General features: G+C 39.9%; 1 protein-coding gene across 2 annotated transcripts in view; it reads right to left on the bottom strand.

Moving 5' to 3' along the window:
- The window catches only part of cramp1 (cramped chromatin regulator homolog 1), a 21,618-nt gene extending 8,932 nt beyond the window's left edge, over positions 1-12,686 (bottom strand). Inside the window, exons 1-12 of one of the 2 annotated variants that reach the window (XM_046866230.1) lie at positions 12,565-12,686; positions 10,379-10,713; positions 8,783-8,985; positions 6,064-6,217; positions 5,716-5,799; positions 4,314-4,362; positions 4,073-4,158; positions 3,700-3,823; positions 2,994-3,075; positions 1,651-2,502; positions 1,370-1,535; positions 990-1,156 (exon numbers count right to left, since the gene is read on the bottom strand). In XM_046866230.1, coding sequence (XP_046722186.1) covers positions 990-1,156; positions 1,370-1,535; positions 1,651-2,502; positions 2,994-3,075; positions 3,700-3,823; positions 4,073-4,158; positions 4,314-4,362; positions 5,716-5,799; positions 6,064-6,217; positions 8,783-8,985; positions 10,379-10,712 — 2,301 coding nt within the window. In that variant the 5' untranslated portion in view covers position 10,713; positions 12,565-12,686. Of the gene's footprint in view, positions 1-989; positions 1,157-1,369; positions 1,536-1,650; positions 2,503-2,993; positions 3,076-3,699; positions 3,824-4,072; positions 4,159-4,313; positions 4,363-5,715; positions 5,800-6,063; positions 6,218-8,782; positions 8,986-10,378; positions 10,714-11,109; positions 11,495-12,564 lie in introns of those variants that run through there. The other variant, XM_046866229.1, reaches the window with a different exon arrangement.
- Positions 12,687-13,273: the final 587 nt, after the last annotated feature.

Genomic DNA, 13,273 nt, shown 5'->3' with positions numbered 1-13,273 from the left:
GACAGGTGTCTTTATGCAGCTAACGACCTCAAACAGGTGCATCTAATTTAGGATAATAAATGTAGTGAAGGTGGACATTTTAAAGGCAGACTAACAGGTCTTTAAAGGGTCAGAATTCTAGCTGATAGACAGGTGTTCAAATACTTATTTGCAGCTGTATCATACAAATAAATATTTTAAAAATCATATATTGTGATTTCTGGTAATTTTTTTTAGATTATGTCTCTCACAGTGGACATGCACCTACGATGAAAATTTCAGACCCCTCCATGATTTCTTAGTGGGAGAACTTGCAAAATAGCAGGGTGTTCAAATACTTATTTTTCTCACTGTATACACAAACACACACACAAAAAAGCCTGCCGTGTTTCTTAGATGTGTGTGTGTGTGTGTGTGTGTGTGTGTGTGATATATATATATATATATATATATAAAATATATGAGATGGATGGATGGATGGATAGATATATGTATATATACACACACACACACACACACACACACACACACACACACACACAAAGCCTGCCATGTTTCTTGCTGAATAGTTAAAGCATTCAGTTTTTATATAATTTGTAAAAGCAGTATAATAAATAATGTTTAGCAGAATAATATATAACATGGGCGAGGAGTTTCTTTCCCCCAAAACACGACGATATTAAATGAAAGCAAGGCAACTTGATGAACACAATTGGTACAGCATAAATCTCTAGAGCGGGTGATGTAATTGCCCTCAGCATTTTTAATAGGATCCCTTGCTAGAGGTATTTTATAGCTGCAGCCCCTCAGGGAAATATGTTCATCATGCTGTTTACATGACAGCATTAAACCCAACCATATAAATTGAAGGCATTTGGAGTATTTTGGAGGCCTGGTGTGTATTTATGGCCAAAAAAAAAAAAAAAAAAAAAAAGTGTGATTATGGACTGATGATAAACGTTTGACTAGGTCAGTGGGGGTTCGGTTTTTCTGAACAAGTGACCACTTACACTGATCGAGTCCAGCTGCTGACGGAAAGCCAACTCCGCCTCCTTGTTGGGTGAAAACATCCGTAAGTGGCGGGAGCTGTTAGGTGGCAGTGTCGTTGGAACAGCAAACACGCCCCCATCACCGTCGCTGCCAGAAACCAACAGAGAACGTGGCAGATTCCGGCCGCCTGCGGAGACACAAAAAAAACTAAATTAGAGCACGGATTAGCCTAACTGCATCCTGGTCTACATTCCAAAATACTTCGACGGGTTTGCAAATTATCTGAGAAAGGGAGTTTGTACTAAATATATTTACTGACATTTAAATACAAAAGTATGATGAAATGTCCAAAATGCCCCAGGTGACAGAAAACCTTGACAATCGTGTTTATATCTAGTACCTGTGCCGGCTGCATTAGGCAGTGTCTTGGCGCGTGCTGTGTATGGCTGTCGCCCAGAGCTGGGGCTGCGAGTTCCCAAAGACTGAGTTTTGCCTGGAGGAGTCAGAGACTGTTCCTCCTGAACCAGCTTGATAGGAGACGTCCCTACTGAACACATGTCTGAAACCTGTAATGGTGATAGCAAGAACAACAAAAAAGCAGGAAAGCGAAAATTATACATCTTATGATCCATGATCTTCACTACAACAGTCATTTGAATGCTTTAATCCATGGTTACTCACTGGTTTGGGGTTGACCTCTGAGGAGACGAGTCTTAGGAGGCACCGAAACATGTTGCGAGTGGTGGGAAGGGCTGAAGAGCGAGTCTTGGGCTGCCAATCATACTCCAGCTGCAGCTTTCCAGGCTTGCCCATCATGAGGTAGAGTTCAGCTAGAGTGACATTTTCTGAGCCCTGGGAGCTCCAGCCCTCCTCACGGATTTGCTGCGGCGAGCGTCCAGTTGTAGCTCCATCTTCAACACGGACAGAAGGCTCAGGAGGAGGAGGAGGAAGAGGGGCTCCATCTGCGGAGGCCCCACCTCCTAGAGGAGTCTCTGTGCTATGGTCAGGTGGTGGAGGTTCTACTGGACCGACAGTGTCTTTACTCGCTCCACTAGAACACGTGTGGGACTGCGATGCTCCCAAAGAATCAGCTGTACCAGTCCCACTACCTTCCTGTCCAGGGAATGGTGGCAGACTTGTAGACGTTGGCGTGACGGAAGGAGTGGTAGTGTTAGGGGCCGTGTTTAAAGTGCTGTCTGCCCCAAGAGCGCAGTTACTGCTTTCTGAACTCTCAGGTACTTGTCCATCGGCTCTTTTCACGTCTCCACCTCCAGAGGCACTCTTGCCTGGTTTTCCCAACCCTCGGACGGGCTGAATCCCAAGAATCTGGGCTGTTGGCAGGTCTCTAACACCTGGTCGACCACGCCCTGTCTCCTGCCAGTGCACAGTGCAGGAGGCTTTGGAGTGAACGACCCGTGCTACTTCAGGTAACACGGAAACTGTGCTGCTTTCTGCTGGATACAGAAACAGTTCTTCTGACTCACCGGGCAGGACCACGCCTTCTAGAGCCTCTCGTTCTGCTAGACTTTTAAGCTAAAAGACTACAGTTAAGGATCGAAAACGTGATTAGAGGTGTTGCGCAATCTGTCAGATAAACCAGGCAAACAGAGAAAACCGGCTCTATCCGTTTTATGAAATTACCTATGAGGACATTTTCCATGACATGTTGCTCACTGGTCAGTTTACAATGACTCACAACTGCCTCATTAACATTTTGGTCAACAATTTACCTCAGAATGATCCCACAAGTTTTGTGAAAACGTTACATGGGAACATAAAGCTGATCCACTCACTCTCTCAAGTAAACACTACAGATTTAAGTATAACAAAAGCAAAAGGCTTAAATAAAAATATATGTTAGAAAATTGGAAAGAATTAGATAAAAAGCCCATAATGAGCTGCCTTTGCAGTATTGAGACTTGGAGGTCTTTGAATAAAAAAATGTAAAAAACAAACAATCAGAAAATTTTTTGGTAGAAGATTTCAAAAATACACCACTTCTGCAGTTTGTGTAAAAAGGATGCAATTCGCTGGTCCTGGACGGCCCATTTTTGCTTCAGGAACTCGATAAGGTTAGACACTTTCCTATGCAACTCCACGACCATCCTAAAACAAAACGTTTAATACATCGTTAAACAGAAAGAGAGCAAGACATCATGTACAGAAACTGATAACTAAGCAGTGATTCTGTTCAATTTGTGGAAGCAATATGTCTAACATACGTCAGATGCATGACAAATGAGTCCTTCACAGTCCAGAAAATTTCACAGATATTATGTGGGTAAAAACAATAAATAAATAAAGTAGCTTGATTCGCATGTAATTTTTCATCTTATTAACTCAAAAGTGAGGGATGGAATATTTACAATTGACTATAATGTAAAGATGGAATGATACACAAAATGCATGGTTCGGTACGGACCTCTGTTTTTAAGTGACCACGTGTATGTGTATCTTTACATTTCATATTGAATTTACTACAGATATTTTTTTACTTATTTCAGCTTTTAGAAATATTTTAGAAATAATTTAGAAATAAACAAGATTGTTTTTTTTTGTTTTTTTTTATAAATTAAATTGTATTTATTCATAAATGAATTCACTCCTTCCATCCTTCATTCATTCCCTCTATATGCAAACTGAAACGTTTTGGTATGAATTTGGTACCGTTCAAGGTCGAAACGATTCCTGGAGTAGGAGTGATCCGTGTGTGAGGCAGGCAACACTTACCTTAGACGAGGATTATGGGCTAGACTCTGAACACGAGCCCATGAGTAGTTAGTACGTGGCTGCAGCTCCACAGCAACCTTCAATGGCAACCGAACTGGCTTCTGGTCCTCCTCGTCACTCACACCTAGAAGATAAAGCAGAATGAGAGAAGAGGAATAAGTACAAATAAATTCTCAATCAGCATTTCTTCCAACCGTTCAATCACATAAACTACAACCATGGAAGACCCCTAATTATATAGGTTCTCCAATAATCCGCTGCCTAGCTACCAAGTTCTACACACGATTTTCTAGACCTCTAATCCAGAACTGTTTCTCTCTAATTTCCCAGCTGAATACACACTGCTCTCATTTCTCGATTACAATATACACACCATCTGGGTCGCATAGTTTCTTCAGTGCACGACACATGGGGGCTTTGATCCTCAGGTTCCTGCCTTTAGAGCGAACCGTGGTGGCCCTAAAACCACACACACACACACACACACACACACACACACACACACACACACACACACACACACACACCTAAATTCAACATTGCCATCTAAAACACAACTAAAACTAAGCAATAATTTGTATTATTCAGAAGAAAAAAGAAAAAAGACCACTTACCCTTGCATGATGAGTTCGTTCAGTTTGGCCACATTCTTGTCATCCATCACTGAAAAAATAAATAAACAAGAAAAGGGAAGAATCTGCTACAAGTGTCCCCGTTGACATAGTATTGATAAATTGCGACTGAAAATTGGGATTATTCACAGGACGAAGTCGAAGATCATATTGTCTACTCGTTTCTCCAAAATATTTCAACAAGAAATGAACAGAAACTCAAATTTGGACATATTTGCATGGCAGACTTCCTCAGCTAAACACAGGCAACCATAACCAAATGAACCTCTCGTTGCTCCGAGTCATTTCATTTACTGTTTAACAGATTTTATGAACTTATTAACACGTTAACAAACGACCGTTTAATTACTGGCGTAATATACCAGAATATTTGGTTTTATATACAGTGCCGAGGTTTGAAAACACCATCTTTTTTCATTTTGGAGAGACATCAAATTGTTTATAAGCAACAAATTTGAACGGTTTTACATTTAATCAAACTCAATGCAAATAAATGAAACAAAATGCGAACAGTTTTGCCACGTTCCACCTCCGAAGTTTCGGTTGAGATCATGCTAACTCATATATACATATACATGTAGGTTAAATGCTGAAAGGAATAATGAACCAACATGGCGGCCATTCCATTACTCCATGCATTCAATCAGAATTGTTTGCAGTTGGCCGCAGTAAAAGATTAAAGTAAAGATTAGGGCGAGGGTGTTTTGTTTCGTCTGTACTGAAGCTAATTGGAACCAATCTCACTATACAACGCAATGACCCGTGGATTATATCCATGTTCCGCAAGCGTTATTTAAGAAAAAGCAAGGAGTCTGCTACAGTGTTATCTATCGTGGAATGCCCTGCCCAATCACTGCACCCAAATCCTCTTGAACTGCTCTGGGATGAACTGAACTGATCGCAAGGTCAGAAAGAAATACAGACTTGCGAGTTTAACAAGAGGCACCGCAAAGTATGTCAGCTGAATGGTTGGAGAAACTAACTGTATGGATGCCAAGAGTGTGTTAAGCTGTTGTTCATGCTAAGAGAGGATTGTTAAAAAGTGGAACATGTCAAAGTAGATTTTCATAACTTAAACTACCTAGTTTGTCAAATATCATTAATGCATGAGTCGGTCAAAAAAAGGTAAAAGCGTTTTTTCAGCCAGGCGCCGTACATACGTTATGTACATAATTGTTCATGGCTTTACTTGTCTTATAGCAGGATTCTTACAGCACATCTTTGCACTGGAACTGGATTTGCATCACAAGTGCCTGTTGCTGATTCTAAAAAAGGTGTCATATGGGCTTGCAAATTAAACGCTCCTCTGGGGAACTACAACAGGCTATTGGAAATGGTTCTGGTACACCCTGAATAAAAACAAAAAGCTGAAGGTTGTACTCACAGCCTCCGACCTTCTTCCTGAGCTCGGCGTAACATATGAGTCCATAGAGTTCCTGTGAGGATTTCTTCAGCACGCGGGAATACGCTGAGGAAGGGGAACACGAGGGAAAAGCAGCATGAGCAAGGTCTTGTTTACACACATGTACACAACACAGTTGCTGAAATATCTCTAATCGAAACTGCACTGTATCCTTCAATTTTTTTCTGCTGCAACAGATCATCTAAAATAATTACCTTTTAATTTCTTTTAACATGCAGGGGAAGATTCCTTCCCCCCCACACACAGTTCCACTACACTTTATAAAAGCCACATGGAGCTAAATGTGTATGTTTGAGACTGTAGTCATACCGTTGTTGAAATCGATGTGCTTGGAGATCTTGTGCCAGGTTCTATAGTAGAAGTGACGAACCTGCTCCTTGTTCTTCACCATACTAGCAGGTTTGGCTTTTTTCTTATACTTCAGAGCAATGTTGTTCTGTATGGCTTCAAAGTCCTTTCCATGCTGCGATAGAAATCAAGAGCGCAAGAAATATATGAGAAAACGGGGGGGAAAAAAAAGAAAGAAAAAAAGAAAAGTGGAGCAAACTTCCATTTGTCACTTGTAATTGCAGATCACATCATAATTCAGGGCGTTTTATTAATACACTCTGCCTGCCACTTTTAGGTTCGAGAAAAAAAGCCAAGCAAAATATACTTTAAAGCAATAAAGCAGCTATGAGGTCATAGTTTGCAATAATAAGTGATTTAACACACAAAGGGAAGGTGAATAAAACATTGTTTTCAGTATTGTTATTCATCTCCAAAGCAATAATACAACACAAAACCAAAATAGCAAATAATGATCATTTTAAAGGTATAGTTTGCGAATGGGACCAGCTGATTGGATAAGATTTCTGTCACTCAAAATATGAATAACGTAGCAAATTGTGTATCTAATTTTGTTTCGTGAACATGTGTGAAGTTCTTTGTGCACTTTCTTACAAGTCTTACAAGTCAATGCAACTTTGTTTAAATTAAATTTTACATACAAGCTAATTGACTTTCAAATGACAGTCGGCTGAAATGAGTCCTCGAGTAACTCGAATAATTCGAACACAAAAAAATCTTTGATTAGTCCATTTAACTACACACGGAGCCTTGCGTTTCCCCCGCTGACCATTATTACTGACGCACCACCTACCAAACTCTGGAGGACTCTGGACAGCTAAACACAGAGGATGCTGCAGAAGGAAATAATTGAGAAACGGGGAGAAAACGGCGAGGAGAAGATTCATACGGAAGCCCGTTTCGGCCACGTTTGCCTAATTCCGAGTTTATTTCCCTTGCAATTCCGACTTTATTTCTTGCAATTCCGTGTTTCTTCCCCTCCCTCACAATTTATTTATATGCACTAAATGGGTTTAGTGTTTACAGATATTCTTTTATAAAATGTCAGCAATAAAATGACAATTTTTCTAAAAAAAAAAAGGAAACAAATTGCTTGTTTATTTCAAGAGACCAGTCTTACTTTCTCTTGTATATTTAGTATTCCTTTTTTTTAGTATTGTATTATTATTTCATCTATTTAGTCTAACTCATTAATAAAGAAACGGTGCTTCTACTCTATTAATCGATGGAATAATCGGTAGAATTCTTGATTTCTAAAATAATCGAGATCTACAACCCTGATCTTGAGTAACTTTCATAAAGGAATTTGTAAACTACACCTACCCGTTCAGTATTGTCTGAACTGTCATTTTGTTTTCAGACTTGTTATTTTGCTATAGGATTTGTTAGTGTTTATGGTTTGTTGTTGCACCTCTTGACCATCAAAGAATTCAATCAGCTTTATAAAAATACTGACGATGGCGGCATTATTTCTGAAAAGTGCACTTTTGAATTAACCTAGTACGACCTAGTAAGGCTCTTCTATAAGTGTTCGCTATAACATGGGAGACGATTTACTAAGTTTTACTTGTGGTTTAAAAGATTATGGTTGGTTCCATTATCTCTAATGACTGTATAATACTGAAAAAAGGACATTACTCATAATCACACATTCCAGTGCTCATATTAGTTTTATTGTTTATTGATTTATAATCACACTCTTGATGTCACCCAAATGAAGATGGGCTCCCTTTTGAGTCTGGTTCCTCTCAAGGTTTCTTCCTCATAACATCTAAGGTAGTTTTTCCTTGCTACAGTCGCTCAGGCTGCTCATCAGGGATAAATACACATCGTTTACCTTAATTCAAACTCTCTAAAGCTGCTTCGAGATAAAGTCTGTTGTGAAAAACACTATAAAAATAAACTTGACTTGAAAAATGTATTAGAGCGAAAAGTGTCTAATCGTAAAACTAGCATAATAGTGTTTTTAGTTAAAAAAAAGAAAAAAAAGTCTCCCGAGTCAGTTTGTTGTAACAGAACGTAAGATTTCAGCCACGGGAAATCGTCCAAAAAAAGGAGTTTATGATTTCTGATCATGAAAGCTGGTTTGCCCCCTCCTTTTTAATCTCTAGAGGAGATACAGACTGGTGAGGAAGTGTTTATAGCCCCTATAACGCATACAAAGAGAACTAGATTGACGTTGATATTTCACAGCATTAAACATATTAACGAACTATTAAGGAACAAAAATGGAGATTTAATTAATAAACACTGGGATGCATCACAACGTACCTCCCTGAATCGGAGTCACAGTAGTAGTGAGGGTGTTTTATATGACGGCATTTTAGTGACATTTTTAATTTATTTATTTTAATTTAAGATTCCGACAATAAAGCCGTAGCACTATGATAAGCGCCAACTATCAATATTTGTCACACATTTCCTAAATGTCTGTCTGATTTTTCTTACTAAATAAATTTGAACTATTTTATGCAAAACAATCTTCGTAATACTGTGATGTTTCTCCAAAAATTACCACTTTAATCTTACTTTAATTTTGTATTCCAATATTAAAAAAAATAAATAAAAATCAAATGCGCCACTAAAACGCTGTATTAACATAATGCAGCTCCAAAAAAAAAAAAAAGAAAATTCATAGCATTTCAGAACTTTAGCAACCGTCAGGACAATAACAGATTACCTCATAAAGTCCTTCAAAGAATGAGTTCTTGTCCTCGGTGCTCCACGACTCCCACTGTCTGCGTGCACGCTTCTGATTCCCTCCTTCATCTTTCTCCACCGGACCCTGGCTCCGGGGGGCAGAGCGAGAGCTCCCTCCAGCTGTAGCGCCTCCGCCAGAGCCTGCAGGGCCTGATGCAGACACAGCAGGAACGGCATCACTCCCTTGGGGCAGGAGAAGGAAAGAAAGAGTGAGTGAGTGAGTGGATAGATAGCAAATTGAAGTCCAGTTGGTCCCATCATACAAAAAATAGAGGCCCTGGAATAGTGTGGATCCCAAAATATCTCTAGACAGCCTAAAAATAATGAAACAGTTCCTCCATATATATACAAAGAACATGTTCATATTTTGCTTTTTCCACTGAAGACCACGGGAATATTAAAACTGGAAAAAGCTGTTTACATGACATGCCTTAGGCAGAACAGTTAAGTACGCACCCAAATACATGATACAGGTTCACAAACATGACCTCATTAGATGACACTAAATAATAAAAAACTCCACTCAGCAGTTTTTTTTTTAACTAAAGACGTTCGGCTCCAGGTCAGCGTAGACATCAGTACACACCTCGTGCTACTCAGCTGTATCATTCCCATATTATTAATTATTCATATTTTCAGAGCTGCGCATCCTAAATTTCACGTGCATGAGAAATAACGCTGGTTAACCATGCAAGGTACGAGTGTATGTTGGCAGTGTGTCCACGGTCGTCAGGAAGTGCGAGTGGGGAGTCATTCGGAGGTGTTCCAGATCTGCTGCTCACGACACCAATCCAAAAACAACATGCCCAGAGACAGACGCCAGCAACACTAACACCCCCACGCACACACGCCCCCAAAAACACACCAGACTACACGATACACCACGCACACAACCGATCACTTGATCATAAAAGATCACTTTTATCCGTGGAGCTTAAAAAAAAAAATCCATGCGATTTGACCACAAATGCATACTTTTCCCAATGCCAAATCTCAACCGTGATTCCGATGTCCATGTTAAAACGTTACCCTGCACCAGACTCGCTTTCTATTTCCTTCAAGGAAAAGTGTTACAACTGTTCCTCCACCCGATTCCATAAAAAATTACCCATCTTCTGACCTACTCTAGAAGAATTCCTAGATTACTAGAAAATTCCAAATCCAGGTCCAATTTTATGGTGCATTCATGGTGTAGGGATATTTACTAAAAGGAAAGATGCCGCAGTAGGAACATCCCAGTGACCCGAAAAGGTACTTCCAGTACTGTTTTTTTTTTTTTTTTAAGTGTCCCACAGATCATATTGAAAAAAAATTCAACATAACATATTTAGATGCAAAGTTGTGATCTAATGTGGCTCGGATTTTAGTATTTATTCCCCCTCAGAGTCCTTTAAATCCCAGTTTCCTGGACTCTCTCGGGATGCAAAGAGGATGCAGTTGTCACAATAAACTCGTATCCCAGTTAATGTCTGTTTATTCACGTGGGTCTGAAGGAACCTTATTATATTGTTGATTTTCTTTGTTTTAGACTCTTTTTTCTTTTGGGGGACACACAAACCGAGCTTCTTATATTTACCTTTGCTCTTCGTGCTGCTGTGTCCGTTTACCGCGGGCCCGTCTTTGCGGATCCGTTTGCTCGGGGGACGCACGCTGGAGCGGAGGAAGTGGTGCTGGTCGTGAACGGCGGGCGGAGAGGACAGGCCCGCGGGGTTCGGCGGCGCTACGGGCGGGTTCGGCGGCGAGGCGGAGGCGCAGGGACTCGGCGTTCGGTCGGTGTCCCTCTTTGTGCTCGGCTGCTCGGTGCTCGGTGTCCGCGCGGCGCTCTCCTCTCCCTCGCAGCTTCCTTCAGGGTTTCGGATGGATTTGTTCGAGTCCTCGAGTCCCGAACTGGCCTGCTGGCCCACTGTCATCCTAATAAAATGCACATAGAAATAAAAATAACTAAAGGATTTGTGGGTTGTTGTTTTTTTGTGTTTGCCTAAAAAAGAGTAATGAAGTTGGAAAAGAGGCGACGTTCGGCTCAACTCAACATGGCCGCCGCTGTTTGTTTCAAATCCCCCTCTCACCGTCCCGACCATTCGCGTCGAAATTTTGGTATTTTACACACTTTAAATTCGGGCTAAACAACACTATTTGGTCTCGATTCGGTTCGTTGTATAGCTTGGTTCGGGTTAAGTTCAGTTGTGCTTTGTTTAGCGCGACATTAACACGGTACACTTTAGCGCCCTGCACAAACGACAAGGAGAAAAAAAAATCTTTCGCGCATTCGACCTCTAATTAAAGTGAGTGTTTTGCGAGAACCGTTACCCATTTTCCAGCTCCTCAGCCATGAACGAGATCTTCTTTCTCTTCACCATGAGTCCGGAGATGTTGGAGACCAATGTTGGAGCGATTTTAACATATTTTCCGAGCGAGAAATAAGATCGTGCGTGTAGACTCGTCGTCTCCTCCGCGGCTGCTACTGCTGCTGCCTCCTCGACTCAAACCTCAACTCAACTCCGTTCAACTCTACCGCTCGTCTCGTACAATACCAGCAACTTCAACTCAAAAAAAAGTCTGAAATATACCCACGACAGACGTTAATCTACACCACAGATACTGGTTTACCTCTGAAAACTGCTAAACGGAACTCTGTTTGGTCGGACCTCCACATTTTTGATACTACTCGCCCCACAAAGACGACTCGAATGAATCCTCCTGAGCACCTCCTCAATCCACAAGTCTGGACTCTGTTGTTCACTACGTCATCATTTTAAGTCTCGATTCTTTCTTTATTATAAACCAGATTGAGAACATACCCTCTAAAAAAAACTATATTAATCATACATTGAAGGTGTTTAACACGTCTGGGGGATTGAGATGATACCAACAAAAACACACAGTAGAGTTGAGAATACACTAAAGAGGGTGTAGCTTTATTATATAAACACCCTAAAAATCAGATCAGAGAACAGTAGATGATTATTACATCTTTAGAAATCGAGATATTGCCCAATTTGAAATCATGTCTGTTTAATAAAAGTGAAAACTCAAATCATTTCACAGCACAAACTCTGTTATATTGTGCCAATTAGGGTGGTGCCTTCATCTGTCCATGCAACTCAAATCCCTGACCATTTCATATACAACACACATCATTAACAAAAAAAGTAAATAGTATTAATTTTTTACCATTTATACATTGCATTTCCTACAATTCACTCCATAAAACGTGCTTTTCAAAACATATACTTCAGTTTGATAACATCATGCAGAGCTTCATGATCTACCATAGTATTGACCCAGATGTTTTCAAATGAGTCTGGAGGGAAAATGTGACACATCTGGAGGAAAATGTAACGCAATAATCAGACTATATAATAAATAGCTATTTGTGCAACCTATAGAAGGGAAATTAGTTTGGTCCAAACTCAGCTCATCTCTCAGTCCTAATGATCTCCATCTGTATTAACACACAGAACCCTGGTGTCTCACTATATGAACTTCTCGATCTTCCTAACAGCTTGGATCTCCGCGTCATTCATTTCCTTTAATGACAATTAGACACTTTTAATGTCAGTGAGATGATACACATATGTATACATTTGTGTCAAGTAAATAACACCGAGCTTCACCTTCTAACACAGGAGAGAGGAAGCTAGCAAACAGGACGGGCTAGCTAACCATAACCGAGCCATCAGGAGAGACTTTAAAGATGTACACACGTGATGTTCAGACGCTGGACATCAACATCAGCACTACTTTAGACAGTAATATATTTACCTTGTGTGGGAGTTTCTCAGGATAATCGCACTGAAAAGACGGAATCCAAATGAACGTGAAGTGGACAGATGCCTAGCTTAGCTTCCCCACTGACAGCATCAGCAAGACTTCCGGGTTTCTTTTCGCCTCGTGCCGCAAGCCACGCCCACTACCCCCGCTCAAAAACAAACCGGATGATTGGTCACGGGGTGGTCACGTGCTCAGAAAACGTGACGTCGCACCATTTAAACGCGATTGGTCCAATTGGGCGTTATTTTCAATATTTTGAATATTCACTACAAATATTTTGAGCATTATAAAAAAATATCTAAATATATTAGGCAAAATTTTGCATTTTTTCATACCCTTTAATAGTTTAATTGTTTATTTTTCTTGAACCTCTACGATAATGAGTGTGATTGAATAATCCTGATATATTTTTTTAATCCTTAGATACAACATAGCTACAATATGTAAGACGAAGCTTTTTATGCAGATATTTTATGCAGACAGTTACTCAAGAAAGAATCGTTTTAAAAGGCTAATACTAAAACGCTTTGCGTCGAATTGTATTTATGGAAATAAATAACATTGCATTTTATAGAATATTTTTAAATGTTAATACAAGTTTGAGTTTTTTATTATTATTACTATTTATTTATTTATTTATTTATTTATTTAAAACGTTATTTTACATTCGCAGTTAAGGGCTGGTTAGTTAAAACGGAAA

Source organism: Silurus meridionalis, chromosome 14, assembly GCF_014805685.1.
Source record: "Silurus meridionalis isolate SWU-2019-XX chromosome 14, ASM1480568v1, whole genome shotgun sequence".
NCBI lineage: Eukaryota > Metazoa > Chordata > Actinopteri > Siluriformes > Siluridae > Silurus > Silurus meridionalis.
Note: the sequence above shows the minus strand (reverse complement) of the source record. Positions and strands in the feature narration are given on the sequence as shown.